Source organism: Aspergillus ochraceoroseus (assembly GCF_002846915.1).
Source record: "Aspergillus ochraceoroseus IBT 24754 chromosome Unknown P175scaffold_8, whole genome shotgun sequence".
Lineage (NCBI taxonomy): Eukaryota > Fungi > Ascomycota > Eurotiomycetes > Eurotiales > Aspergillaceae > Aspergillus > Aspergillus ochraceoroseus.
In genome coordinates this window covers 1,461,424-1,489,221 of record NW_024468483.1, presented here as the reverse complement: position 1 = coordinate 1,489,221, position 27,798 = coordinate 1,461,424, and the positions used below count along the sequence as shown (strand labels likewise).

General features: G+C 51.1%; 13 protein-coding genes across 13 annotated transcripts; 6 read left to right on the top strand and 7 right to left on the bottom strand.

Moving 5' to 3' along the window:
* Positions 1–317: 317 nt before the first annotated feature.
* creB (ubiquitin C-terminal hydrolase CreB) lies at positions 318–2,691 on the top strand (the record flags this gene model as incomplete). The annotated part of the gene is made up of 3 exons (XM_040896094.1): positions 318–398; positions 478–491; positions 555–2,691. 3 exons carry the CDS (start codon positions 318–320, stop codon positions 2,689–2,691), a joined length of 2,232 nt encoding a protein of 743 aa, XP_040749825.1.
* Positions 2,692–3,363: 672 nt separating this feature from the next.
* On the bottom strand, positions 3,364–4,650 carry P175DRAFT_0486021 (YOS1 family protein). Its single transcript, XM_040895613.1, has 4 exons — positions 4,207–4,650; positions 4,079–4,138; positions 3,898–4,008; positions 3,364–3,752 (listed from the first exon to the last, which is right to left on the bottom strand). Exons 1-4 carry the CDS (start codon positions 4,238–4,240, stop codon positions 3,697–3,699), a joined length of 261 nt encoding a protein of 86 aa, XP_040749824.1. The 5' UTR covers positions 4,241–4,650; the 3' UTR covers positions 3,364–3,696.
* On the top strand, positions 4,500–6,319 carry P175DRAFT_0444338 (dolichyl-P-Man:Man(7)GlcNAc(2)-PP-dolichol alpha-1,6-mannosyltransferase; the record flags this gene model as incomplete). The annotated part of the gene is made up of 2 exons (XM_040894224.1): positions 4,500–4,848; positions 4,914–6,319. 2 exons carry the CDS (start codon positions 4,500–4,502, stop codon positions 6,317–6,319), a joined length of 1,755 nt encoding a protein of 584 aa, XP_040749823.1.
* Positions 6,320–6,368: 49 nt separating this feature from the next.
* Positions 6,369–8,363, bottom strand: P175DRAFT_0504352 (dynactin subunit 2). The gene is made up of 3 exons (XM_040897844.1): positions 8,292–8,363; positions 8,182–8,241; positions 6,369–8,097 (listed from the first exon to the last, which is right to left on the bottom strand). The coding sequence occupies exons 1-3, from the start codon at positions 8,328–8,330 to the stop codon at positions 6,766–6,768; spliced, it is 1,431 nt and encodes a 476-aa protein (XP_040749822.1). The 5' UTR covers positions 8,331–8,363; the 3' UTR covers positions 6,369–6,765.
* A 177-nt stretch (positions 8,364–8,540) lies between these two features.
* P175DRAFT_0504351 (uncharacterized protein) lies at positions 8,541–10,433 on the top strand. Its single transcript, XM_040897843.1, has 4 exons — positions 8,541–8,987; positions 9,106–9,147; positions 9,293–9,778; positions 9,847–10,433. Exons 1-4 carry the CDS (start codon positions 8,934–8,936, stop codon positions 9,985–9,987), a joined length of 723 nt encoding a protein of 240 aa, XP_040749821.1. The 5' UTR covers positions 8,541–8,933; the 3' UTR covers positions 9,988–10,433.
* On the bottom strand, positions 10,314–12,277 carry P175DRAFT_0560318 (CoA-acylating methylmalonate-semialdehyde dehydrogenase; the record flags this gene model as incomplete). Its single annotated transcript, XM_040900973.1, has 3 exons — positions 11,510–12,277; positions 10,797–11,434; positions 10,314–10,730 (listed from the first exon to the last, which is right to left on the bottom strand). The coding sequence occupies exons 1-3, from the start codon at positions 12,234–12,236 to the stop codon at positions 10,314–10,316; spliced, it is 1,782 nt and encodes a 593-aa protein (XP_040749820.1). The 5' UTR covers positions 12,237–12,277.
* An 823-nt stretch (positions 12,278–13,100) lies between these two features.
* clxA (calnexin) lies at positions 13,101–15,242 on the bottom strand. The gene is made up of 5 exons (XM_040897842.1): positions 14,952–15,242; positions 14,591–14,873; positions 14,398–14,528; positions 13,682–14,335; positions 13,101–13,623 (listed from the first exon to the last, which is right to left on the bottom strand). The coding sequence occupies exons 1-5, from the start codon at positions 15,075–15,077 to the stop codon at positions 13,126–13,128; spliced, it is 1,692 nt and encodes a 563-aa protein (XP_040749819.1). The 5' UTR covers positions 15,078–15,242; the 3' UTR covers positions 13,101–13,125.
* Positions 15,243–16,089: 847 nt separating this feature from the next.
* mde1 (methylthioribulose 1-phosphate dehydratase MDE1) lies at positions 16,090–17,418 on the top strand. Its single transcript, XM_040897841.1, has 3 exons — positions 16,090–16,478; positions 16,552–17,027; positions 17,088–17,418. Exons 1-3 carry the CDS (start codon positions 16,335–16,337, stop codon positions 17,197–17,199), a joined length of 732 nt encoding a protein of 243 aa, XP_040749818.1. The 5' UTR covers positions 16,090–16,334; the 3' UTR covers positions 17,200–17,418.
* Positions 17,419–17,817: 399 nt separating this feature from the next.
* P175DRAFT_0535348 (sorting nexin 1) lies at positions 17,818–19,823 on the top strand (the record flags this gene model as incomplete). The annotated part of the gene is made up of 6 exons (XM_040900214.1): positions 17,818–17,851; positions 17,904–17,963; positions 18,030–18,505; positions 18,570–18,950; positions 19,001–19,603; positions 19,671–19,823. The coding sequence occupies 6 exons, from the start codon at positions 17,818–17,820 to the stop codon at positions 19,821–19,823; spliced, it is 1,707 nt and encodes a 568-aa protein (XP_040749817.1).
* Positions 19,824–19,969: 146 nt separating this feature from the next.
* Positions 19,970–20,834, bottom strand: P175DRAFT_0465477 (mitochondrial 54S ribosomal protein bL31m). Its single transcript, XM_040894876.1, has one exon. It carries the CDS (start codon positions 20,793–20,795, stop codon positions 20,283–20,285), a length of 513 nt encoding a protein of 170 aa, XP_040749816.1. The 5' UTR covers positions 20,796–20,834; the 3' UTR covers positions 19,970–20,282.
* A 373-nt stretch (positions 20,835–21,207) lies between these two features.
* Positions 21,208–22,315, top strand: P175DRAFT_0535346 (flavin reductase family protein; the record flags this gene model as incomplete). The annotated part of the gene is made up of 2 exons (XM_040900213.1): positions 21,208–21,280; positions 21,339–22,315. 2 exons carry the CDS (start codon positions 21,208–21,210, stop codon positions 22,313–22,315), a joined length of 1,050 nt encoding a protein of 349 aa, XP_040749815.1.
* A 54-nt stretch (positions 22,316–22,369) lies between these two features.
* Positions 22,370–22,918, bottom strand: P175DRAFT_0368740 (uncharacterized protein). The gene has a single exon (XM_040892937.1). The coding sequence runs from the start codon at positions 22,715–22,717 to the stop codon at positions 22,424–22,426; it is 294 nt and encodes a 97-aa protein (XP_040749814.1). The 5' UTR covers positions 22,718–22,918; the 3' UTR covers positions 22,370–22,423.
* A 164-nt stretch (positions 22,919–23,082) lies between these two features.
* P175DRAFT_0485992 (putative ubiquitination network signaling protein) lies at positions 23,083–26,672 on the bottom strand. The gene is made up of 2 exons (XM_040895612.1): positions 24,522–26,672; positions 23,083–24,446 (listed from the first exon to the last, which is right to left on the bottom strand). Exons 1-2 carry the CDS (start codon positions 26,281–26,283, stop codon positions 23,119–23,121), a joined length of 3,090 nt encoding a protein of 1,029 aa, XP_040749813.1. The 5' UTR covers positions 26,284–26,672; the 3' UTR covers positions 23,083–23,118.
* Positions 26,673–27,798: the final 1,126 nt, after the last annotated feature.

The window sequence follows — 27,798 nt, the reverse complement described above, 5'->3', positions numbered from 1 at the left end:
GGTGCTTGCTACGGATCAAGAGACTCGGTGACAATCATGGGGTCATTTCTGAGGAGTTTCCGGAGAGATGTGGTGAGCGTCCATTCCCCAGCCTCGCTTTTCCCTCTTTTTCAACTGGCATTTTGTCTTTCCCCTCTTCGATTCGCCATGTTTTGCGGATGCCTCGTTCGGAAGTCTCGCAAGAGACACAGGCGGCTCAGTGCAGTTTGCACCCGGAACCTATACTTGCCTACTCCAGGATACTGATTCTCTCTTAGGGATCTACCACACCTACAGTCGGGGTTCCTCCCTCAAAGAAGGAGCCTCAACCGCTCCCAATGACCCCGCTAGAGAAGATGCTACAGGAGATGGGACCGATCCGAGAGGACGGTAGTGATAAGTTTTTTGGAATGGAAAATGTAAAGCCCTTGATGATTCCTTCTAGAGATTGTGCGCGCACGCTAATCTTTTTTTTTTTTTTTTTTTTTTTTTACATAGTTTGGAAATACCTGGTAAGTGGCTCAATCTTAGAGAGGGATGGGAGGAGATTCAGGCCGCTGACAAATGCGCAACAGCTACTGTAACTCAATCATGCAATGTCTTTACTATTCAGTACCTTTCCGAGAAGCCGTCCTTAACTACCCAAAGCGAACACCGATCGAGAGTTTAGAAGCAGCGCTGGCAAAGAGCCTTAAATTTCAGGACCCAAATGCGCGCCAGGAAGCCGAGGCCCTTGCAGAAAAGCAAAAGGCCGCAAACCCGTCACGACCCGGAATGCCTCCAAATCCACAGCAGAAACCAGAAGATAAAGACTCGCCGGAGTACAAGAAGAAGATCGCATTACAGACCCTTCCTCTTCTGGAAACCATAAACAACTCCGACAGCTACGGTATGTCCGAGTCATTATTCACATCCCTCAAGGATGTCTTTGAATCAGTCGTGGGGAGCCAGTCCCGCATAGGAATCATCCGACCGCAACACTTCTTGGACGTCCTCCGTCGGGAACATGAGATGTTCCGAACGGCAATGCACCAGGATGCGCACGAATTTTTGAACCTCCTGCTTAACGAAGTTGTTGCAAATGTAGAAGCGGAAGCCTTGAAACAGCCCGCGCCTGAGAAAGCACTTCCAGCCGCGGAAAGCTCAGAATCTTTAGAGCCGTCTGTCAGTTCAGGCTCTAAAACGCCCAATACCACCCGGTGGGTTCATGAACTTTTCGAGGGAACGCTAACATCCGAGACACAATGTCTCACCTGCGAAAACGTTTCACAACGTGATGAGGTTTTCCTCGATCTATCTGTGGATCTAGAACAACACTCCTCTGTGACATCATGTCTCCGGAAGTTTTCCGCGGAAGAAATGCTCTGCGAACGAAACAAATTTCACTGCGACAATTGCGGTGGGCTGCAAGAAGCGGAGAAGAGGATGAAGATCAAACGTTTACCGCGGATCTTGGCCTTGCACCTCAAGCGTTTCAAGTATACCGAAGATTTGCAGCGTCTTCAGAAACTCTTTCATAGGGTTGTTTATCCGTACCACCTTCGCCTATTTAATACGACAGACGATGCGCAGGACCCCGATCGCCTATACGAGCTCTATGCAGTGGTAGTGCACATTGGTGGAGGTCCATATCACGGACACTATATTGCCATTATCAAGACGCAAGATCGAGGTTGGTTGCTTTTTGACGACGAAATGGTTGAGCCGGTAGATAAGAACTACGTGCGCAACTTCTTTGGTGATAAGCCGGGTTTAGCCTGCGCCTACGTTCTCTTCTATCAGGAAACCACTATAGAAGCCGTGATGAAGGAGCAGGAACAGGAGAACATGGAGGCAGCCGCCGACTCGAATGCCTCCACAACCAAGCAGAATGGCTTTGCCCACTCACCTGGTTTGGCCCACGTTCATAGTGCCTCCCAAATCCCCGCACCGGATGACCTTGACCGCTTCACGGGCCTGAAACGGGCCCCGACTGCGCCCCAGCTATCTACCCATCCTGAACACACGGACTCGGAAAGTGTTACCTCAGCCACTATCTCACAACCTCCCGCCCCTACCCTGCCACCCGTTCCTCCAATTCCTGAAACCTACTCCGCTCCTCGTACTACTAGAAAGAACGATGTGCAGATCTTGAAAGCACGAGCCCAAATGGTGAGAGAACGGGCCAGAGAGGAGAAAGAGCGAAAAGCAGCTGAGAAGGAGAAAGAGAAACAACGTCGGGAAGATAATGAAGCAAGAATGAAAGATACCCAACGGCGGGAAGAGGCCGAGCTCAAAGCTGCTCTCGAGGCAAGCAAGCTGTCGAAGGAAGACGAGGATCGTCGTAATCACTCTGAAAACGGCTCACCCAAGAAACCCGGTAGCGGTCTCAGTCGTCTAAAGAGAGGCAGCAGGAGCTTTAGCCAGCGACTAAACAAAGACAAAGAGAATCGTGTTTCGCAACCGCCAGTTCCAGAATTGCCCGAGCCCGGCGCACCAGGTTCAACGCCTGCCCTACCGGAACGAGCACAAACTGAGACGCCTGCTGGACAATCATCTCGACTACCGCCCCAGTTACCAAATGGCATCCTAGGACGAGCGTCCCAAGCTGAGAGGCCGGTTATCCGACCAGAGGAGCAAGATACGCTTAAATCCCCTAAGCATGACCGATCTGGTCATGGAAAATGGCGAAGCTTCAGCATTAGGAAGAAGTCATTAAACATCCTTTCATGAGTTCTGGCCTGGCTTCTGCAGCCGCATGGCCCTACCTTTTTTTTTTTTTTTTTTTTCTCCCCCTTTTCTTTATTTCTGTGCACATACAGTCTGCGTTATCGCCGTACATATATCCACCGATGTATCATCAGATTTCGATTCACAACCGGGACCATCTATTCATAGCACGTACTAACACAAAGACTGTGCCCGGTTAATGTTTTAGTTCTTGAATCTTTTCTTGGACTTGGCTCGCATTTTGTGGTCTTTGCTTTGCATATTCATCTAGCAGATGCTTGATTATCTATGACATTCTACGTTCCCTCCTTGCCTAAGAAATTTTGTGACACCCATGCTAGCATGCTAGGATCACACAGCTGGGCGAATATGGCGTGGATTTTTTTTTTATTGGCGATTCTTTTCCGCCCATTCATCCTGTCTTTATTTTCAAATGCTCTCCAAGCCGTCTCATATATCACTGGCCTTCTCCGGTTCTATTCTTTGGGGCAAAAAAAAAAAAAAAAAAAAAAAAACAAGAAAGAAAGAAAGCACCATAACATGTTCACCATATGAATTCTGGGACTACCTGTGCAGGCGCAGCACATAGATTCTGCCATGCGAATTGAGATATGCCTATTCTTTAGGTCAACCCAAGAGAAGTACTTGTTACAGCATAAATCATGATCACTGTTTCATAAACCAAACCTGGATTATAGCGTAAAAAGCGTTCTATAAACAAGAATGAGTATTTGCATAGTCACATTATTATATCTGGTTCGCCCGGCCTAAAAAAAACCGAGGAGATTCTTGAGTCTTCACGCGTGAGGACCATATTGTCACAGTCTCCACTCCCAACTATGAATTCTGTAGACCCTTCTGCACATGCTTCAAACCGCCAGTAGTCACTGACCGACCTGGGTAAACAGCAAAGACCCCCTTGATTCCCTCTCTTTCCCGACTCAGACGACAAACAGACGCGGCATGTAAGAAACAAAACAACAACAACCGGATAGGATGCGGATCAGATCACCCGAGGATAAGCTCGTAGACGATAATTATTATATTGATGGCGATCAAAGGCACTGTGTCGGGTGACATCAAATTGGTTCGTTAGCCAGGGGGAGTTCTTTTTTAATTTGCGAGAGACAGACAAGAGACAACCCTCGTCTCGTCTCGTCTCGTCTCGTGAAGCGGGAGGGAGATGGGTAGGCAATGGGATTGATTCACCTCGCATCACGGTCCGTACGCTCGAAATCAGGTTTATGGTCTTTGCTTTTACGCTGGTGCTGTCGTATGTTGTGCCGAAGGCTGGTTCGGATTGTACGCGACCCCATCCGACTATATAGTGGGTGGTGGTTGTGGTTAGTATAGGGGACTCGGGGTCTGCAGGAGGAGCATGATGGCGTACTTCTAGCGAGAAAGCGGTCGTCTGAGAGGACTGCGATGGAATTGGTTATGAGGATGATGACTGCGGAAGGAGGAGTTAACGAGTTAGAGCGGGTTGGTTGCGTGCGTGCGTGGGGAGAGAATGCGCACCGTAGAGGAGTTTTCCGAGCCCGAAGAAGAACATGGTGGGTTATTGAAAGGGAGTCTCTCTCTAATATAGGAAGTAAACTGTGGTAAAGAGGTTGAGGGAGAGTTGGAGAGTTGGAGAGGTGGAAGTCTGGAAGTCTGGAAGTTGAAGCTGCCAGATCGACTTGACTTGACGTTGACGGCATCTTTTCTTTCCACTTGGCTTCTTCTTTCTTTCGGCCTCACCTGGACTTGAGTCTTCGCCGCAAATAAAGAGTCCTCGACAGGACACCATTCTCCTTGTACAATGGGGAGAGATGTCGGTATGCCTCTTTCTTTTTCTATTCTTTGTTCATTGGGGAAATTCAAATGCTAATCGAATTTCAGGTTACCTGTTGTTGCTGGGTTCTATCCCGGCTCTCATTCTCCTCCACTTATGGATCGCTCCCTACACAAAAGTAGAGGAGTCTTTCCATGTCCAGGCCATTCATGACATTGAGACTTATGGGATCCCTACTCGGAATGTCTCCAGCATGCTCCGGGCGCAGTATGATCATTTGACGTTTCCTGGAGCGGTCCCCAGGACGTTTGTTGGCCCGCTCATTCTGGCGGGGCTTTCGTCTCCCTTCATCTGGCTGAGCAACAATATAGACCGACAGTTCCTTGGTAAAAAAAAGAACTTCCGTATTCTATCTCCTCTGCCGTATGTTTCTAACCAGCATTCTGTCCAGCTCGAGCCATCCTAGGCTTGATCAATGCGGCATCGCTTCTCTCCTTTGCCGACGGATTGCGCCGCACCGCCGGAAAGACAGCCGCTGTCTGGTACCTGTTATTCCAGGCGAGCCAGTTCCATGTCATCTACTATGCATCGCGCACTCTCTCCAACATGTTCGCCTTTTCCATCTCAACTCTGGCTTTGCGCGCTCTGCTCCCCGAGCCGGTGAGCCCGGCGACATACCGGAAACGAGGCAAAGCAGCGCTGTATCTACTCACCACGGCGGGAATCATCTTTCGCGCCGAATTGGCCCTCTTTCTCGGAATCAACACAATCTTCCTCTTCGTCCTCCGGCGCATCCGCATTCAACGCGAGATAATCCCCGCCGGAGTTCTCGGCCTCGCAGTTGGCCTAGCATTTACCGTCTCCGTGGACTCCTTCTTCTGGCAACAATTCCCCCGGTGGCCTGAGCTGGCAGCCTTCAAATTCAACGTCATCGCCGGCCAGGCCTCTGCCTGGGGCACTCATCCCTGGCACTTTTACTTCACCAACGCTATTCCTCGTCTTCTCCTCAACCCACTGACCTATCTCGCCGGCATCCCCCTCGCTCTAACTCAACCTGCAACCCGGCGCACGGCAGCCTTCATCCTCCTCCCATCACTCCTCTACGTGCTCGCCTACAGCGCCCAACCACACAAGGAATGGCGATTCATCATCTACACCATCCCCCCCTTAACCGCCGCCTCGTCCCTCGGAGCCTCCTACATCTGGACCCACCAAACGAAATCTCCCTTCTACCGCCTTCTTGCCCTCCTCATGCTCGGCTCCACCCTCGCCTCTTTCCTCCTCTCCTCGTTGATCCTCCTCCCGGCCTCCTCGGCCAACTACCCGGGCGCCCAAGCCCTACACGCCCTCCACCAGTACCATTACCATCGCCAGCAGCATCAACTCCACAGCCCTAACAGCAATCCTAACACGAATATCTCCGTCCACCTCGGTAATCTCGCCTGCCAAACCGGCGTGACTCGCTTCCTGGAACTCCCCTCCTGGATCTACGACAAGACCGAATCGCAAGACGTAAAATCTAGCCCGGCCTTCTGGTCCCAGTTCGATTATGTCCTCGTTGAACCGGGGGATGGCGTCGCGCAGGGGATTCACGTTCCTGGGGACGGGGACGGGGATGGCTCGGCGCGAGCATGGGAGGAGGTGGGGACGATCGATGGGTTTGCGGGGCTACGGGTTGTTCGGCCTGGCGAGGAAGCTGCGGGGAGGGTCGAGGAGAGGGTGATTCGAGGTGTCTGGGGGGGGGGAGTGGTGGAGGTTTGGAAGACGGGGAGGGAGTTTGCAAGGGGGAAGGTGACGAGAGGATGGTGGATTGAGTTGAGGATGGAGCCGAAGATTGTTATTATGAGGCGGTATTAATTTTAGAAATAGTTGGTTATGCAAAAAAAAAAAAAAAAAAAAAAAATTGTACTCTATTGATGTAATGTATAATATGTCGGTCAATCCCACTGTAATGTTATGGACTTCATACTGCATTTCTGGGTATTGAAACTCGCAAGATTAGAAATTTACTAGGTGGATATGCTAATGGGATAATGATATGTCCAGATAAGATAAATGTGCGGAGAGAAGAAGTATATACCCGAATCCGCACGGGGTGATATGTCCTGCATATGTCTCGTCTCGTCTCGTCTCGTTCTTGCGGGTTTTCCACGAGGGCCGTACGTACGTCCGTACGTACTAATTGTCAAAATCATCATGAATATCCCATCCTACCTACCCCCTCTTCAGCCCTAGGACTGTATTCGGTCGACTATCATCTGTCGTTTGTTGTTGTCGTTTTCTTCTTCTTCTTCTTTTTCTTATTAGGACTCCAGACGCTCCATTCTCTTCTCGAGATCGTGGACCCAAGGTTCGACCAATTCGATATTTCCCTTCAGTGTTGTCTCGCTCTTGTTCATCTTTTCTTCGACCACTTTCAGACCCTGTCGCCACTGCTCAATCTCTCCCGCCATGTCGGCATGACGCTTCTCCAGCTCGTCCAGCGATTCAGAGGCTTGCGCCGCTCCAGCGTGGATGGCACGGAGGGAGCGGAGACGCTCTAGGACACTAGGGAGGATAGGGTGGAGGGATTGGATGGTTGGCAGGGTGGCATAGAGGGCTTGGATCTTGGTTTCCTGTTCGTCGCGCTGGGTAGCAGCGGTGTCGACTTCGGTGGCGGCAGATGAGGACACGGAGAGGTCCGATGAGGATTCGATGGCAGCGGCCGTGATGCGGGCGTTTTGTGCAGCTTTGGCGGCGTCGAGGGCGCGTTTGCGTGCTGAAGCGAGAGCTTCCGCATCGGCGGTCAGTTTTCGGACACGGGTAGAGAGCATCTCGAGATGGGGGGTCGTGACTGTGGTCGATGCAGGGCCGGAGCCCGTCGTCGGCACCACGGAGACGGAGTTCGGACCGACCAGGAGGGTTGTGAGAGTGGACAGACGGGAAGTGAGGTGGTCTAAGGCGGGAAGGACGGGTTGGAGCGCGGGTTCGGAGATCCCATCGGAGACGAAGGGGTTTGAAGAAGTCGAGATGCCCATTGCAGACTCGATTAAGGCCAGTCGCGCATCAAAGGCCGCGGCGTGGGCAAGAATACCAGCAGAGGATTGTGACGTGCTTGTTTCGGGCGTGCTCTGGTTTAATTCCGGCTTCGCGGAGGTCTGGTTCGAAGAGTTTGACGCGAGCCTCTGGGACAGAGCGGCGGCTGCCGAATGTGCTTGGGATGATGCACCACGCGACGAAGCGTATAGGTTATCCAGTGCCCGACTCAGTTCGTCAACGCCATCACCCAGGGTCTCCTTGGCCTGATCAGGGGTAGGGGTTTCCTTTGACTCCGTCTCAGCTTGCTGCGACGTATTCATTTCATCTTTAAGCTCCTCCACCTCTCTCCGCAGACGCGCCAGTTTCCGCTCCAAACTCTCATCCTCGCTCTCGCTCAACTCGTCTTCTCCCAGGTCGTTCCTTCGCCTCCGATGACTCTTACTCCGATACGACTTCCGCTTCACTGCAATGCTGTCGGAGAAATTGACATCACGAGCGTCGACGGTAGCTCCGAGGAAATGGGCGCGCGCTTCGTCCGTGTTGACGGGTTGGCGATCGATATCGGGATTCGATCCGACGTCATCGTCCGCATTGGAGACGGTGCGAAGCGTCGCTGTCTAAGTGGTCTCATTAGATCCAGAGATAGGTGCAGGAAAGCATTTTAGAGCCAAGGGAGAAGATGGATAGATAGGGTTAGCTACCGGTAGAGTGGAGGCTTCGTCGGTTAGGTCAGGAGTCTCATAGATATCGGGGGCTAGGTCCTGGGGGAGTTAGTGAAGAATTAAGAAATGGGTTGAATTGGATGAGATACAAGATCTGGAAGACCGGCATATTTCTTGTTGAAAGCCATGACAAGAGCAATCAAGACCTCTCATTCAGCTCGAGATATGGATGGATGAATGTATTATTGATGGATGAATCCAAATTCCCCAAAATAAATGGATGGGCCAAGACCACGTGAAAGGGGTATGGGAGCCTGGAAACCAAGGCATAAATCTCTAACCGGTCACATATTTAACTACCTACCTAGGGAGTTTTAACACCTTCATGGATGAGCAAATTGAAAAGCAACTAACCTGATTCTAACTTAATCCTATCTCTTCGGGGACAATTCCCACATGCTTGTCTGTCCAGCCTCGGTCCCAGCGGAGAGATAATATGCGGAGATCCCAATCTCTGAATAGCAAGTATAGTACGTACTAGCTTACGGAGTACGGAGTACGGAGTATTAACTACTCTGTAGTGAGTTAGGTACAATGTACTACTGGGAAAAAAAAAAAGCACATGAATAAACAGAAAATCAGCCTAGAGGGGAGGAAAGAGGCTGAGGACTCCAGGAGGGAGCTACTTTTAAACCCCACCCACCCGTGCTGTTCTACTTCTCTATCTTCACCTCTCTCTCTCTCTCTCTCTCTCTCTCTGCATTTCCTCTGTCTCCAAACCCTCTGTCAACATGACCACTCCTACAGATATCACCTTGGCCAACTACAATGGCAGCTGGGTCATGGTACGTATATTCCTTCCTGCTACACACGGTGTCAATCGGAACTATACATACTACCTACCATTAACTTAATCTCTTCTCCTCTCTTCTCTTCTCACTAACATTCTTTTAAAATGAACAGGATCGAACCCTTTCCGATCCTACCGATCCCGTTCTCGCCATGGTACGTCGTGGTTCCTTTCCCTTCTTATCCCTGTACCTACTACCTACATACCTACCTACCTACCTACATAAACACAGCAATCGCACAGAGTCCAATACAAAAAGACAACTAACACTCAATAAAACCAAAAAAAAAAAAACAACAGCAAGGCCTCAGCTGGTTCATGCGCACCACCTTGGCATGGGTAACCGTCACCCTGAACACAAAACAATACGCCAGCGAAGAGGCAGCGGCAGCAGCAGCAGCAGCAGCAGGAGACAACCCCGTCCAGCACATCGACGTGGAGAACATAGTCACGGGCGGAATCCAAGGAAGCACCGAGCGCCGGATCACGGACTGGAAGAAGCGCCAGCACACCGACAACATCTTCGGTCGGGTCGAGGGGCAAACGCGGCTCCTGCGCGGCGTCAAGGGTGCAGATGGCAGGGTGCGCCCCGTTGTCTCTTTGTGTACGAAGCTGGACGAGGCCAAGATTGCGCGGTTCCTGCGTGGCGAGGTTCTCGCGGATGGGTCGGGGGAGGCGGAGGGGTTCCTGGTTGATGACGGGGTTGGTGGGGAGTATGGAGAGGGGGAAGGCTTGTGGTTGCAGAGTTATGTGGAGAGTTTGGATTCGTCTTGGACTGCGGAGCAGGTATGTTCTTCTTCCCTTTTATTTCTATATATTTGCGGTGGGATTAATTAATGATCAATCGGGTGCAGATTTGGGGCTTTGAGATGATCAATGGCGTGCGCTACCATACTCGTCGCGTGGTTATTGCAAATAAAGGCGATTTTGTCCTAGCCCGGCTGGTTTATAGCTGGGTTCCTCCCGAGGATGATTCTGCTCTGGCAGAGTATTGATGATCAATGTTCAACTACTCTCGCTGCGGTCATCCGAACTGCTTCTTTCTTTCGATTGTGATAGCGTGGATCAAGACAGACAGACAGACCTAGTATATAAATTATCAACCCCTTATAAAGTACATCGAAAACTCGACGAGTTGTCCACAGAAAAAGTTCATGTAAGGATAACAACGGCATAATCGAAAGCAATAATGGTATGTCAAGCTCGCCTAGATCTCAATAATGCAAAAGTAAGTATAAAAGAAATAAACAATTTGATCATCCGTCATAAATAACCTCCAACCAATGATAAGGAAAATCTCCCAACATTGGGGTTTCCCCTTTTAAGAATGAGTTGGCATAACAACACTAGCCTTGGTGCTGACTGCATCCTCACCACGCCACAAGCTAGTCACGGTCTTCTGCTGGGTGTAGAACTGAAGCCCAGGCTTGCCGTAGAAAGTGTTGGCCCCACCACCAGCAACACTCTTCTTGTTTCCGGTGAAAGAGAACATGGGAAGTGGGACGGGGATGGGGACGTTGATGCCGACCTGGCCGGCCTCGATGTTCTTCTGGAATCGGGAGCCGATGGGGCCGGAGCTGGTGAAGACGGCGGCTCCGTTACCGTACTCGTTCTTGTTGATGAGCTCAATGGCGTCATCCAGAGTGGACACGTTCAGGCAGATCAGGACAGGGCCAAAGATTTCTTCCTTGTAGCACCTCATCTCGGGGGTAACGTTGGTAATGATGGTAGGACCAATCTAGATGAACAAGTATGGTTAGCCGGGGAAAGGTATTAGAATCAAAAGATTGAGGGGTCGACTTACGAAGTTGCCGTTGGGGTACTTCTCGGGCTGGTAGCCTCGTCCGTCCAAGAGAATGGTGGCACCCTCCTCCTCAGCACTAGCAATCAAGCCCTCAATGCGCTTCTTGCTCTCAGGGCTGATGACGGGGCCAAGGTCGGCGCCCTCTTCGAACCCTCCGTTGACGTTCAGGGCCTTGGCACGCTCAGCCATCTCGGGGATCCAGTCCTTGGTCTCCCCCACGCAAACGACAGTGCTGAGAGCCATGCAGCGCTGACCAGCGGCTCCGAAGGCAGCTCCGACAATCGCATTGATCGTCTGGTTCTTGTTGGCATCGGGGAGCACGGCAGCATGGTTCTTGGCACCAAGGTTGGCCTGCACACGCTTTCCGTTGGCTGAGCCTCGAGTGTAAATGTACTCTCCATACCGGTTACCGCCGACGAAGCTGATGGCCTTGATGGCGGGTTCGTCAAGAATAAAGTCAACAGTCTTAGCAGAACCGTGGACGATGTTGATGACACCGGGAGGGAAACCAGCCTCCTTGGCCAGCTCTGCAAGAATCATAGCGGCACCGGGATCACGCTCGGAGGGCTTGAGGATCAGGCAGTTACCAGTGATGGTAGCGATGGGGATACACCAGAGAGGAATCATAGCAGGGAAGTCTTATCAATCAAGATTAGCATAACCGCAAATCCCAGGGATATATATATATATATAGATAGATAATGGCGGCCTACTGAAAGGGCAAATGGCAGCGACAACACCCAGAGGCTCCCTATAGCTCCGAGTCTCCATATCCTTGGCCACTTCTAGTACTTCACCGGTAAGCTGGGTGGTGATACCGCAGGCGGTCTCTGCAACCTGCAAACCACGAAGAACATCACCCCTGGCATCGGCAAAGGTCTTGCCTTGCTCCATGGTGATGGAAGCAGCCAGACGGTCCCAGTTGGCACGGATCAGGCTTACAAACTCGAACATAATCTGCTGCTTAGCCATGACGCTTGTTGCACGCCAGGCAGGGAATGCCTTCTGGGCAGCCTCGACGGCGGCGCGCAGCTCCTCATCGGTGCTTTGGGGGACGCGGGTAACGAGGTTGTTGGTGGCAGGATCGTGGAGATCAATCCACTGGGTTGCCTTAGATGGCACAAACTCATTGTTGACAAAGTTGGTGGTATCGATAGGGTTGGCGACAGGATCGTGAGTAGTCGGGTATTCGGTGGCGGTGCTGGCTGCGGATGTAGTTCCGGGGGCGAGTTGCTGAGCGGTGACATGGAGTCCGCGGCGAGCCACAAGAGACGCGGCAGAAGAGGTCTGAGAGGCTAGCAGTCGCGAGGAAGACTTGGAGGAAGTCGAGAGAGACCGGGATGCAGCAGCTCTGGCGGTCGAGATGTTGGCCACCGCCGTGCGGGGAGAGGCAAGGCGGAGAGCCGGGATGGAGCGGGCAAGAGACCGACGGGCGGCCATGATGATAGAGAGGAAAGGGAAAGAGACTTAGAAATCGGTTCTGGATGCAATAAGTGAATGCAAAGGAGAAGAAGAGGGGGGGAAAGAGAGGCAGAAATGACAATAAGAATGAAGGGACGAGAGGAGAGGTATATGTACGGAGTAGGAACCCCGGAGTCTTAAGTGTGGAGATGGAGGCAAGACGGTAAGTTTACTGGTACCGTACCTTACCGTCAGGAACCCCAAACTCCCGAGTCCAACCGATAAACAAGCCGGCGATTCTGATCAATCAGAGTCTGGGTGTTGGAGATACTTCTCCAACATGGGTAAAGTACAAGCAAGAAGAGACAGGACTTCGTCTTGGACTACCTAGGTCCTAGGTACATACTACATAGTAGGTTGAAAGGTTCGTCGTCGTCTCCACCAGATCCCGAGATTTGGCTCCACATAACCCCAGCAATTAAAACGTTGTCGGGACTGCCCTGAACCAAAGCTGCCCGTGAGGTCTCCCGGAAAAAGGTATCGCAGAGAGACTTCATTCAAAACTACACGGGATACGAGTCAAGCGACGCAATTATTCACCTGGATGAGTGCGTACGATAAACTCCTAGGTCGCAAATCTGGCATCAGGAATTAACAGACCCATCGTACAGTATTATTCATTCTCGTAGTGATGTCACATTAACAGGATAAGAACATGTATTGATAAAAAAAAAGTGGTGCAACAGCTATCCACGCACGACGGAAATATGGCAAATTTCTCTCTTTCCCCGGTTTCTTTTCTGTCTGCTTGTCATTGTGTCATTGCATTTTTGTTTTGCTTTATGGGGGTATTTTTCTCTTCTTTGTCCTCCTTGCAACTAACCTCGGGTAGCGTGCGGATGGTTTTTTTTTTTTTTTTTTTTTTTTTTTACTCCGCCGAGGATCGTGTGGTGCGCTTGGTAGCACCGCCCTTGCCAGTATCGGCCGAGGAGCTGGTAGCGGCGCTAGCCTTCTCCTTGGTAGCGGAAGCAGCCTCCTTGCCCTTCTTGGCAGCAGGAGCGGGTGCTGGGCTGCTGGCGCCAATAGCGCCAACAATGACGAGGATCATGGTCAGAAGAAGGGCACCAAGGCCGCCGGCAACCTCAGGAACCTGCTTGACGGCGTTGACGGGGTTTTCCTTGGCAAGGCCAACGAAGTGGTCGACCTTCTCACGGATGTAGGTAACGGGGTCCTCCTTGAAGGTGACGCTGGTGCTAACGGGCTCTTCGACCTTCTTGGGCTTGGCGGCCTCTTCCTCAGCCTCCTCAATGGGGCGCTTGACGTCGAAGGTCTCCTTGCGGAGCTGCTCGGCGTCCTCAACGGAGTGACCAATGTAGATGTTATCGAAGAGGATGTCGTTCTGCATGGTCCAGATCTCGAAACCAATCTAAAGAATTTATTAGTTGGATTTCATGTCAAGAAGGAGGGATTGAAGGGGTGCTTACAGCGCCCATAGGCTCGAAGTTGGAGGGAGTCTTGTCCTCGAAGTATGCGGGGTTGGCAATCTTGCGGGGAGCCCAAGGTCCCTTGTAGGCCGGGTTATCGATCAGAGGAGCGGACCACTTGCCCTTGTAGGCAGGGTTCTTGATCAGGGGAGCAGACCAGGGGCCGCATCCAGAGACATCAGCGCACTTGGGGTTGGGAACGGTGGGAGGGACCCAGTCGCCATCCTCCTCGTCATCCCAGTCCTCGGGCTTCTCAGCCTCCGGGTCAGGCACGCTAGTAGCCTCATCCACAAGCCAGTCCTCGGGAATGGTAGCCTCCTCATCGACGATCTCGTAGGGAGCCTCCTCGTCCCAGTCTTCGGGCTTGGTAGCCTCAGGGTCGGGGATCTTGGACTCGTCAACCCAGGTCTCGGGCTTCTTGTCCTTAGGATCATCGATCTCCTTGTCGGGGTTAACGGGGGGGTTGAAGTCCTCGAAAAGAGTGCCGTTCTTAATAGCGCTACCATCAATGAGGATCTGGAAGGACTGGTCGGGGCGGACGATGAGGGTGTAGAGGGAGCTGAGCTTGGAGGTACGAGCGGCAGGAGGAGTCTTGAGGTGCTTCTCCTCATACTCGCCGGTCTTGGGGTTCTTGTGGCGGAAGATGAAGTGAACCTGAAATCAGTTAGCTCATGCTTTTGTTCGCAGTGCTCGCACGGTCGAAGGGCTGCTCGTACCTTGTTGGTGGCACCGCACTTGTCGGGACCAAACATGATCACGTAGGGGCTGGTGTTGGAGAACTCCTCCGCGTGAAGCTTCTTGTTGTCCTGAAGAATCTTCATGTAGGCACCACCGCAGACCAGGGAGTCTTTCAGAAGCGGAGCGTTAGCAATGCATGGCGCTAAAGGTGCGGGGGTGGAAGTAGCTCACTTTGCGGCTTGACTTCGTACTGGACTACCAGGGTCTTGCCCTTGTTGTCAATCTTCTTGGGGAACTTGGCGGAGATGGCGTGGTGGGCAGCAACGTTCTTGACCACGAGACCCTTGTCTCCGTCAATTCCCTTGAAGACTGAGGGCTCCTCGACGGCCCATTCGCCAACGTAAGCCCAGTCCTCCTCGGACTTAGAGTCCTCCTTCTGCGCATGAGAGGGAGTCCATCTTGATTGCCAGTCGTCGGTGAATTGTTCCAGGAAGGGGGCCTTGAGGGAGGTGGGCTAGAAGCGTTGAAAAAAAAAAAAACGGTTAGGGAAATTTCAGAAGAGATGAGAAGAGTGGATTGTAGGAAAACTCACAGTAAAGGTAGGCCTCTCGATGGCGGAGGTAGCATCGGGGTTAGCCTCTGCCTCCTCAGCATGAGCATAGCCCATGAGAGAGGCCGAGGAGACCAGAGCGGAGGTGAGAGCGGTGTTAAGACGCATGATGGACGATAGGGAACAAGGAGAAAAAAAATAAATAAACAAGCAAGCGGTCAAGCAATTGGCCCTCCGTGGAGGAAGAGGAAGAGAGACAAGCTGAGCTGGGGCGATGAAGACAGGCTACACGAGGAGAGGGAAGAGAGTAGGAAAAGAGGGAGAAGAGAACAGCTGGTGGGATCGTTATATAAGATGAAGATGAAGCTAGGTACTTAAGTTCAAGGTGGCCTCTTCCGCTGCCACTCCTCTTTGGGGTAAAGTGTGACCTAATCAGGTTAGTTGGTTAGGGGTGTTTCTGTATTATTCTCTTCTTCCTGGCTCATTATTGAAAATATAGATAGATATCAATACAGAGGATACCATACTATCCTACATATTTTTTTTATGATTTTATTATTACTTTTATTTATCAACATGTTTCAATTGATTTTATCCATCCTCTTGATATAGTTAACTACAAGGTTGCGGGTAACTTATCATAGATCGGAATTGTTTTGATGTTCTTATCGAATCCATCCAGTACTTGTAACCGTACCCATACGGGTATATATAGTAAATTACAGTAATCTTCCACTCTCTCAGTCTCTCTTACTACCTGCGATCTGTCCCTTTGATCCCTTGGCTCCACTACTCTTTCAATAGGGATCAGACATGTAAATGGTTTAATGGACTGTGGCTGTGGAGTATGGAAGGAATCCTGGGGTAAGATCTGGCACTCTTGAAGCATGTACGGAGTCCTCTATGCGACAGTATCAAGGATATTTGGACCAACTATTTACCTGTTACCATAGAATAACCCGTCCCAGATCGAGAAAAAGAGTGGTGGAAGAAACAGACACTCTGGTTGGTTCACTAATTCTCAGAATCCAAGTGCACTACCCCTCCTCCCTACTGCCACAGTCATGTTTCCAGCAGAGAATCCATGATATATCTACATAGGTAGTGGAGGAAGCCTGGGTTTAGGATGTATATACATTTTTTGTAGCATGGAAAAATATTGATGTAACTTAAATTTTACCTTACTTATATAATTAACTGGTACGTGAACCCAAGGCTATTCCGCTAGTTTCCTACTTTTCCCTTCTTTTCATATCCAGATCCTCCCAAACCAGCTACCTTCCAGTTTCACCTCCGGGAATTCATCCCTTCTGTCCTTTTCGTTCCACGAGATATTTCTGTCGAGACACCTATCCTGAGTAACAACAGATAGATCCGCACTCTGAGAAAGCTTGTCCAACCTTCCCCCCCCCCCGGCTCATCACCATGTCGCACGAAGCTGAAAACGATCACAATGGCAACAATGACCATCTGGTCCAGTCGTCCGACCCTGAGCACCCGGCCAATATGATCCCAGAGCTCTGCCGTAAATTCTACAACTGGGGTTGGGTTACTGGGACTGGTGGTGGGGTAAGTGCATATCGCGTTTCCATCCATCCTCGAGAGTCCTTGCTAACGAACGAACTTGGCACTTGGGTCGCAGACCTCCATTCGTCGCGGAGAACATATTTTCATTGCTCCCTCTGGTGTGCAGAAGGAGTTAATGCAACCGCACAACATTTTCGTCCTGCAGTTCCCTACTCCCAAGTATCCTCCCTCCGACCGCAAGTACATCCGCAAGCCACTGCAACTAAAACCCTCTGCATGCACCCCGCTGTTCCTTGCTGCCTTTGAACGTGGTGCTGGCTGCTGTATTCACACCCACTCCCAATGGGCGGTCTTGGTTACCCTCCTGGTCGAGCGTGAGAAAGGTCCCGACGCCTGCTTTGAAATCAGCAACATTGAACAGATCAAGGGTATTCCCAAGGGCAAGGGTAAGGGGATGCTGGGCTTCTTCGATACCCTGAAGATTCCTATTATTGAGAACACTGCGTTCGAGGAGGATCTTACGGGAAGCTTGGAGAAGGCGATGGAAACCTACCCAGATACCTATGCGGTTCTCGTGAGGAGACACGGAATGTGAGTTCTTATCCCCGCAGCTCATTTTCCCCTACAATTAGAAGCTAACGATGTCTGCAGCTACGTTTGGGGAGATGATGTGGCCAAGGCAAAGACCCAGTGTGAGAGTTTGGACTATCTATTCCAGCTGGCTGTGGAAATGCACAAGCTGGGTATCGCCTGGGTCAAATAGGGCCTGTCTAGGACTAAGCCTACCACCATGAACTTTACGACGGTGAACGTGATGATATTGATGAATGGTTAGATAGATAGGTATATATATGAACACGTGTGAATGGAATTGTCGAAGCTTCAGTATACGTTGTATATCACGATAGAAAAGAGGAGTCGACTTTATCTGACGTTATAACCAAGTAACCTGGTAGTGAAGATTTTAGATATACATATATATATGGTTAGTTTTTGTTGAGGCCACTAAGCAAGCCGCCAGTAAAAGAACCACGAGGGAACCCTCGCTATCTAAGGTCGAGAGCGCGACCAAAAACCCGTTCAATTACCTGCGTAAATTGAGAAGAGTTATCTGTCATAAATCGGTAACAATAAATCTGAGGAAAACCGTCCTCTGACCTGAATATATTGTTTTTTTTTTGTCCAGTGCCTGGAGCTTACTAAATCCAAGGTAGCGGGGAACTTCCTCCAACTCGGATCACCCGTTCAACCAACCTGGCCTGCTTGGAATCTCCAACTCTCCAACTGCAACCCCCCCCCCTATCTTGTTAGCACTTGTTGGTTCTCGTGTCTTCTGTAATACTGTCACTATACCCATTGGTTCTCCAAACGCTCAACACTCATGGATCTGGACGCTGGCGACTCTCCGTGGGGCGGTAAGTAGGCAGTCACGTCACGATCATATCGCATCATCGCTAACCTAGGCAGATGTGCCCTCGCAGTCGACTAACAATCATGGTGCGGCCCGGTCGGATACTGAAGGACCACGTATGAAATTCCTCCATCATCTCCCTCTTGTACATCGCTCCGAATGTTAACCTTCACCTTGCGCAGCTCCGGAGCAGTCCCCACAACAGTCGGCCTCTTCTCGCTCCAATGTACGACGAAACCCACGGGGCACGCGCAAGATCAGCGCGCAAGCAACAAAACTAGACGATGATACCTTTGATCCGCTGGGTCCGCTAGGCGACAAGGCTAGTGAAAGTAGTCCAATTGCCGTCGAACAAGCTCCTATACCCCCTCAGAAAGAAGCATTCGCGGGTCGCAATGTTCGTCCAACATCCTCGGCGTCCCAGGCCTCCAGCGGTGCTGGTATGCTGGATTCTGTGAACCTGGAAGAGGATGGCGCGAGTTTTAAGGGTCCTCCGCCGGTGCAGCCTCCGAGCGATGTGGAGGGTGCGCAAAGGCAACAGCAGCCTAGCGTCAGCGTCGAGAAAGCTGCCAACCCGACCTTTGACATTACAGTTGGTGATCCTCACAAGGTGGGGGATTTGACCAGCAGCCATATTGTGTATCAAGTGAGAACCAAGGTATGCTCACCCCAGGCCGAGAAAGTTTGAGACAAGCCAAGATGTACCCTGCTAATTTTGGTAGACAACCTCCAAAGCTTATCGCCAGCCCGAATTTACCGTCAGCCGACGATACCGTGATTTCCTATGGCTTTACAATTCTATGCACAGTAATAATCCCGGCGTGGTTGTGCCTCCTCCACCTGAGAAACAGGCCGTAGGTCGATTCGATACGAACTTTGTCGAGTCTCGGCGAGCCGCCCTCGAGCGTATGCTTAACAAGATTGCTGCTCACCCCATTCTCCAACATGATGGCGATCTTAAAATCTTCCTTGAGAGTGAAACTTTCAACCTGGATGTCAAGAACAAGGAAAATAGGGAGCCGGATTTGGGTCAGAACAAGGGTATGTTCAGCTCGTTCGGACTTGGCGTTGGTGGTGGCGGCAAATTTGTTGAACATGACGATGTGAGTGCCTATTTTCCTGATGAAGGAATATTCACCTAACATTACCCCAGTGGTTTCATGATCGAAAGGTTTATTTGGATGCGTTGGAAAATCAACTCAAGGCATTGATGAAAGCTATTGACACGGTTGTTGCACAAAGAAAGGGACTCGCGGAGGCCGCCGGCGATTTCTCGACCTCCATCCAGTCACTAGCGGCTGTTGAGCTTTCTCCTATCCTGTCCGGTCCCTTGTACGGTCTCTCGGATCTCCAGGTACGCATTAAGGAGTTATACGAACGCCAAGCGCAGCAGGACGTGCTCACCCTCGGAATTACGATTGATGAATATCTCCGCTTGATTGGCAGTGTCAAAACCGCTTTCTCCCAACGGCAAAAGGCTTTCCACAGCTGGCATGCCGCTGAATCTGAGTTGCAGAAACGCAAACACAACCAGGAGAAGCTCCTTAGGCAAGGAAAGACGCAACAAGATCGCCTGAACCAGGCCAACGCGGACGTAGCCGATGCCGAGAGGAAGGTTCACCAAGCAAGACTACTATTCGAGGACATGGGCCGGCTGATGCGGAATGAGCTGCAGAGATTTGAAAAGGAAAAGGTGGAAGACTTCAAGTCTGGCGTGGAAACCTTCCTGGAAAGCGCCGTAGAAGCTCAAAAAGAGGTGAGTGATTATGACAAAGCCATAGCAAAGGTACAATCCGCTAATTATTTTTTTTCCCCACCGGCAGTTGATCGAGCTCTGGGAGACCTTCCTACTGCAACTCGACGCTGGTGAAGAGGGCAACCCCTTCTATCCGCCTACTGCAGGCGAGACTGCCCCCACGGAGCCAACAGAGGGTGTTCCGGAAGCTGCTCCAGTACCAACAGCCGAAGAGGCATAAAGCTCCTCTCCTTTTCTTGCACTGTATAAAAAAAATAAAACAAAACACGCAGCGAATACCTGATCTGATGTCCCTTATATCCTTAACCCTCCTAGTCCTTCCGTCAGCCGGACAGAGTATGGTGGCATGACTTCATTCTCTATTTTATAGCAAGTTTTCTTAAGTGCGGAATTCCCAGTTCTTTTAGCATAATGGAAGCAAATAATCTCAAAGCCTTGCGTCAATATTGTAGATTCCTGCATCTATTCCCAATATCAAACCAGGCTTGAATCTCAGTGCTGAATCCCCACCCAATAGGATGAATAGGTATGATGATATACTGTACATAAGAGCCTAAAATACAACCCAACATATATGATAACAAAAAAACCACAAACAAAAAAAAAAGAAAAGGAAATCCGAAGACGCAATCGAATCAACAACCTTCTCCTTCTCCTCCAAGTCAACCAACAACGAATCCTAATTTTTCTTCTTCTGCGACCCCTCCATTTCCATCTCCTGTCCAAACGAACTAATCAAGTCCAAAAGGTTGTCGTCCTCCTCCTCCTCCGCAGCCGCAGCCGCAGCCGCAGCCTCCTTCGCCCTCTCCTTCTCCGTCTGGGTCGCCGTGGTGCCCTCCCCCCCCTCAACAGGCGCATTCGAGTCCCAGCTCCGGCCGAACCGCGCCCTGAACGCCGCGAGCCGACCGGCTTCGTCCTCCTCCACGTTCAGCAGTTTGCTGGACGACGGGTTCCAGAGTAGCGAGTTGCGTGTGTCGCGGGTCGACCGGTACACGGGGAGCGGGGAGGTCGTGCGGTGCGTGAAGGTGCTGCCGTCCGAGAGCGTGATGAGCTGCGTGAATGTGTAGGGGCGCTTAGGACGGCGGAGGAGTGTTGCATGTCGACATTGCGAGCAGATGAAGGTTGTGGGGGTGGATGTTGAGAGGGTGGTTTGGGCCGCGGTGCGGCGGAGGGTGGTGTGTAGGACGGACATTTCCCTTCCTTTTTTTTTTTTTTTTTCGTATTCTATTGTCCGGCGAATGAACGAAGGATTTCGGGGTCCAGACGGAATTTCAATGCAATAGAGAGGATACGCTGGGTGCTTGACACACTTGTTTGCGGGCTTGGTAGCGTTTTTGGTCGAGAAATTTGGCGGAAAGGTAGGTATCGTATTATGTAATCGGCCGGAGACCAACTTTTTTTTTCGGCGTCAACTTTGGGACAGAGAGAGGATACGGGACGGGAGAGGGAAGTTGGCGACAAGAGTCTCGGAATTACTATCTGAGTCTGTTCATGATGAATGTGGACGCGTTTGATGGTTCTTTTCCTTGCTTCTTGCTTCTCCAGCTTGCTATCGTGTCTTTTGCTCCTTGAGTTTGCTTTCTCTGCTCTTCTACCCACCCGGGATGAAGCTGCTCTTGCACCCGCCGCGGGCTTTGCGGGTTGCGTCTCGGACTGCGGTTCAATGGACGGGTAAAGGTGCATTCCAGAGCTTATTTTGCTTTCTTACTCTACGGCTCTAACAGGCTTATAACAGAAGCGCCACATGTACTGTCTACATACTCTGCTCTCTGTCTTAACCCGCTGCTGCCGCAACAATGGCGCGCACGCCGGACAGTCTCAAATACGACCACCGCAACCGCAACCGCAACCTCTCCAGATAAGCCCACGGAAATCCAGATTGCATCGCATGGCCAGCAGCAGCAGCAGCAGCAGCAGCAGTCTCTTCAACTGACAAACCAAGTCCGCCTCCTCATGCGCCGAATTCCCTACCCCGTTGCCATCATCACATCAACCGACCCTACCCACCCCCCAGGCCCAACGACAAGCAAGTGCGCCTTTCGTGGAATGACCGTCTCCTCTTTCAACACCGTAACTCTCACCCCGGAGCCCGTGATCTCATTCAACGTCCGCAGACCATCCGAAACCCTGAATGCGCTGTTCGCATCGGAGAGGTTCCTGGTCCATTTGCTCGCACCGCGGAAGGAAACGGCAGCGTTGGCAAGGGATTTCTCCAGGGGGAATCAGCATCTTGCGCTCTTGAACGCAGGCGAGGGGGGTAGTGAGTTTGAGTTTTGCTCGTATTTCTCTCCCGCGCCTCATCGAACGTCACCGGCTGGTTCGGCTTCTACGACTACTGGCGATGATGGTGACGGTGACGGTGGCGGTGACGGTGACGGTTCAGGCCCTCTTCTTCCACTCCCGCTACTTCAGAAGAAGAAATCGACATCGACATCGACATCGAAATCTAACAGAGATCGCCCTGCGGAGCCCCAAACCGGGGAATCCGAATCCGAACCCGAGTTCTTTCCTTTCGTTTTCGAATGCCGGCTGCATCCAGCACGCGTAGACGTACACGACCACACCATTGTCGTGGGGACCGTCGTCCGTGCGCTGGAGGGTAGTGACTTCTCCTCCTCTCCGCAGAGCGGAGATACCTCCCCGACGGATTTATGTCTAACATACGCAAATACCCGATTTTGGGAGATGGGCCACGAGATAATAAATAATTAGATATAGACATCGACCGAGCCTTTTACTTGCTTGGTAAAGGGGGTTGCGGGTTTATTTTGTTCTGTTCTGTTCTGTTCTATGCTCGTGTCGCTTGACTGACTGCCTAACTTACCTAGTCAACCATGAGCATGGGAATAAGACAGTCAGTCTATGCACGTCACCCTCGCATCTTGCCAACTCTGTGCCAGACAGACCACCATGCCATGCCCAGTTCAAGGAAGCGTGGATGCTTGCTTGGAAGATATACTTACGCGCGGGTGGTGATTGACTTTGTATAATAATTATCTGATGGACTGTATGTAACATTATCGCATTATCCCTTCTTCTTCTTCTTCTTCTTCTTCTTCTTCTTCTACGCGAGGACGGCATTGTTCCGGTTCGGCTAGTAGACGATTCATTCATTATTTATAGAGTTCAATACAACGACCGAATACTATCTACCTAGTTAACTAGTACAATGCCAATATTGGTACTAATGTTTTCAGAACAGGCGGAAATGCCACTACCACCACCACTACTACTACATATATGCGTAATCAGATGAGATGCAGAAGAGAAGAGCACGGGGGGAGGAACCAAAATTTCTTTTTTTGCTTTACTTCCCGGGCAAAAATAGGGCTTTACACAACGACACAAGACAAGATCTATGGACCACAGGCGATGGGAACTATATAATCACCACATTCCGTTCCCAACGTTCGAGAACGGGATAGTATGTAGCATACCGAGTTCTCCCCGTTAACAGAGAGAGGCTCATATTGGACATGAAAAAAAAAAAAAAAAAAAAAAAAAAAAACTTGGGCTTAGTTTCCTTTACCACGGGCAGAGCTAGGGCTGCCGCTACCACTTCCGCTTCCACCACTTCCGCCGCTTCCACCGCTGGCACTACCGCTCGCATGACTGGCGGCTCTTTGAAAAGGGCTGGAGATTGGCCGCAGCCCGAGGGTTGGGGGGTTGCTCTCCGATCCGGAACGTCGTCGCTTCTCCGCACCCAAATCAAGCGGGTCAAGCTGGAGTGGGGTACGGCGGGTGGAATCCATGAAATCCGAGCCGTAGAGGCTGCTACGGGCAGACCGGTTCGAGAATGAACGGTCACGGTAGACGAAATCCGGATCCAGGTGGGATCCCACGGTCACGAACGGGGAGCTGGGGAAGTATTGGAGGTACGAAGGTGCTTGGATCGGGCTGGTCGGGTGCGACGATGTCGCACCCACAGGGGACGACCCATGCTGGAGAGGACTGGACTTGAGTGATGGGAAGCTGTGGCCCAGTAACGACCGGGTGCCAGAGGTAGTAGTCGTCACCAACGAGGTCAGGGGTAATCCTGGGGCCTCGGGGAAGAGACTGGTCCCGGGAAGATCACCTTCCGGAGTCAGTGGCGTGGATTCCATAAGCATCCGCTGTTGCTGCTGCTGAATAGCTTGTTCGATAGCTGCAGACTGCTGCCAGAGCTGGGTAGTGCGAAGTTGATATTCCTGAACCGACTGGCTGATGCTTACAAACTGCTCGTTAAAAGTGGACTCTAGTTTGGCCTGATCTTGTTCCCGTGCAAACTGCTCCGCTGCGCGGCGTTCCCGCTCATTGAGGCCTTGAGCATTGGCGGAAATAATCCTTTCGTACTGCTCATTCACTCTTGTACGGCGACTCTGAAGACGTTCGCGCCTCTGAACCGTGGAACCCAATTCCGATTCCAACGCTGACAGATCGCGAGCATTGGCGGCCCGCATTGCGATAACCTCCTCCTTGGCGCAGTTGAGTAGTTCGACTTCGTGGTCGTATTTGGCCTTTTGTTCGGTCCATGCTTGAAGTTCCTCCTCGGGAATATTTTCCAAGGTGTCGAGTTGGCTCTCGAGGGCAGCAGTGGCCTCCTCGGTTTGTCGAATGTTTCTTTCCAGTTGGAGAGACCGTTGTTTCTGCCTGTTTTCGTCCGTTCCACTATGCAAACGATGGCTGTAATTGTCCAGCTCTTTCTTGATTTTGGAAATGGCAAGTTTGTGGTCATTCTTAGCTTTCCTCAAACGAGAGCGCTTCTCGTTCAGCTTGACTTCCGCGTTGATAATCGAATTTTTCAACGTGGTAGTTGGAGAGGAAGGCCGATAGGACGGCTGTGGTGGGGTCGGGACCGAGGTAGCTGTTGGTGCAAAATATTGATGAGAATCCTGGGCCGGATAACACGGAAGTTGAAAAGGGAGATTGATGCGCTTACCTTGTTCTGCGTCATTGGCAGGGGGGGTCTTGACACTCATAGCACAGACTTCCTCGTCGGTATCACTTCGTAGAAATGAGCAGGTGTACGCGCAATTTGGGGCGAGACCTGAAATCTCGCCCCGCCAATACACCGTGTTCGACCCCTTCGAAGACTCTTGTACTTTGCATAGGGCAGCAGTAGCCCACAGCGCGCCATTAACACAAACATAGAATGGATCCGCATCTTCCGTCTTCAGGCCTCCAGCTTCGCAGGACCCCGACAGAGCAGAGTCGTCCATGGAGGTGAAATCGCCAGCCGCAAACTGGATGGTGGAACTACCCACCTCCGTAATCCAAACAAGCCCATCCTCCAAAGAAACTCCTTGGAGATCTTCTTCCGTCATGGTAGAACCTCGCGTAGTTTTTGATAAAGCCCGAGAATGCTCATACTCCCTCATCACCGTTACCTTGGTACTCGCCAGTGCAGCCCAGAACGGCTGACGACTCCGGACTTGGTTCGCTTGTCTCCTTCGTTTCTTCGCCGAAATCAATCGATCCCTACCGTCTTTGTGTGCTGCCGAGGTGATGATTTGGCCATCCGGACCAAGGTAAGACGAAACACTGGCCGTAGATTCGAAAGCCGAGTCAATTTGTGTCTGCGAGCCAGCTGACGCTTCTGTATCAACACGTTTGCCGGTTCGCGCGGGAGTTGGGGATCGGTTCTTAGCCATCGACCGCCTTGCCATAGCGGTACCTGCTTGAGCTAGGATATGTACAGCAAGCAGACTCCGGATCCAGCTCGGAGAAGATGCTTGTGGATCAGTGCGTTTCCACTCAGCCGGCATGAGATATGAATATTGTGACAAGATATCGGGGGTGATTATTTTCGCTGATACAAGATGACCAATCACGAATTCTTGTATACCTTTACTGCGAATCAGATGCAAAACCAACACAATGCCAACACACAGAGCGTTGACACCACCATTTTTCCCGGAGCCTCCACCACCGAGAGTTATGGCGACCTGCACGTGGGCCAGATCAAGGGCGAAGTTTTGAGCCCAGCTCCACATGAAAAGCCCCCAAAAGAGTAGACAAAATCCATCCATCGCTATCATAGTTCCAAGAGACGGGGTCCCGGCAGGGCCTTGGAAGATATCGAAGTTGGAAGTCAGGGAGCCAGAGGACGCACCGCCAGGAGGCATGAAGGTCAATGAAGCAAACAAGAATTGGACCAGAGTCAGGACCATAGGTGGAAGCTGCAGCAGAAAGATCAAGATGGCGATGGTGTCGTACATGGGGCAGGACTTGAGGATCGTCGATGCTAATTGGAGGGGGTTGACAGAGGCATTCGAGGTCGACCTCTTGGTCCCAGTCGCCGCCGACTTCTCGGTACGACGTGACGCCGACTGAGCTGCCAGTCCACCACCACCGTTCTGCGCCGCAGCACCGTTCGTCTGACCGTATAACATGTCTGCATTCCCCTTCGCATATCCGTTGAGATAACCACGTCCGTTACCATCCGCCTTCGAGCTCTCCGTCGACCCGTTAGCCTTGACAGTTGTCGCTACCGTGGAGGTTGTTGCTTGGTCTGCTGACGGGCGACGCGAGGGCCAGTCAACCTGAGACGAAGGGCCAGAATCCGGGGTCGTGGTGCTGTTAATACTCCCATTTAGATTTCCATTCGATCTCTGCTTGCTGGGTTTTTTTCCAGACGCAACGGGGCCATTCTCTTGTCGATTGCTATGACTCTTCCTAGCCGTAGCTGATGAACGTGGCATGGACAAGGGAACCTAACACCCAGGCCCGAGTCAGCTTGGCAGGTAGTAGCCAAGGACTTGGACCAGGCGAGAAGGGAGGTCGAAGACAGGTCCAACGAATCGACGGATTGGCAGGGGGAGAGAGGGGAGGGGAGGGGAGGGGAGGGGGAGAGATTCAGCTCAGGAAATATTGGCGGGTCAAGGAATGACAAGAAGAGGGGAGGGGGAGGGAAAAGAGTAAAGAATGGGGAGGAGAAAAAGGAAAGTAAAGAAGAAATAGAATAAGATAAATGGGGGAGGGGAAGGTAAGAAGAAGTGTCGTGGGAGGGAGAGATGAAGGGGAAGAGAGATGAAGGGGAAGAGAGAGAAGGGAGAGAGAGAGAGAGAGAGAGAGGAAAAATGAACGAGATTTGGACGAGTGGTCTGGATAAGTTATTATTGATCGTCACGGCGAACGTAAAGTAAGGCACCAAGGCCGCTGCCGAGCTGCCGTAATAGCAGGGTGGCCTGAGGAATCGGGCATTCCAGCTCTATTTTACGTGGAGTGGCCGTCACGTATGGTCACAAGAGTCACAATTGCCCGACAAAATCGGTATTTTATCTGTTGGTAATGGAAATATCGTCCCATACCTGGTTTTGGGTGTACCAACAGCGCCTGGTTCCGGTTGGCTCTTCCAATTTATTTTTAGACCAGTGATTGAGATAGGGTTGGATATTATCTATAGATTCAATCTGAGAGAGGAGCTAGAACTGTTGAATCTGCTCGGTGTGAGGAATGTGCTGGATATAGAACTCCTAGGGTACATATCCATCCATCCGTACTCCGTACTTCCGCCGATGGTTCCTGGGGCTTTGCTCCGGCAAGCTTTTGGAAAAGAAAGGAACACAGCTGAAGTAAGTACAGCATGAAGAACAGCGCCGGTCGAGATCATGCGATTTCCTACCCAGGTACATTCTTCGTCTGTCGTCCAAGCATTCCCCTCGTCCCAACTTGGTATAGAGCGGCTCTCGAGGTATGTAGAGATAAACAACCACCACCGAGGTAGAGGTCTGTGGTTTTAGACGTGAGAGGTCTCTCCTGATACACCACTCGGCAATCTTGCCATACTCTATCCAGGCATTACAGGAATAGTACCTACTTTCTTGCTGGACTCGGTACGAAATTAAGTACATATCTACTGTAAGGTAATTGCACTCTTAGCTGTCGAGCCTAGCTATGGTTAGTTAGATCGTTACTCTGTAAGCAAGGTATAGTTAACTAACTAACTACTACTATGTCCATGACTTCACCTTCCAATTCAAGTCCAGCAGCACAGAGCAAGAATTACAATTCTTGGGCATCAGAAAAGTGGAATGCTTCAGGAACCCTCCTCGCAGGCCTATACCAGTCTCAGAAAGAGCAATTGGTAGATTGAAATAATCAGAGCTACAAAAGTAAACCCACGTTGAAGATCATAAGTAATCAAATCCTAACACATACCTAGGGAAAACCAAAGAGTAAGAAACTGCCACGCCGTTGACTACAGACTTTCCAAG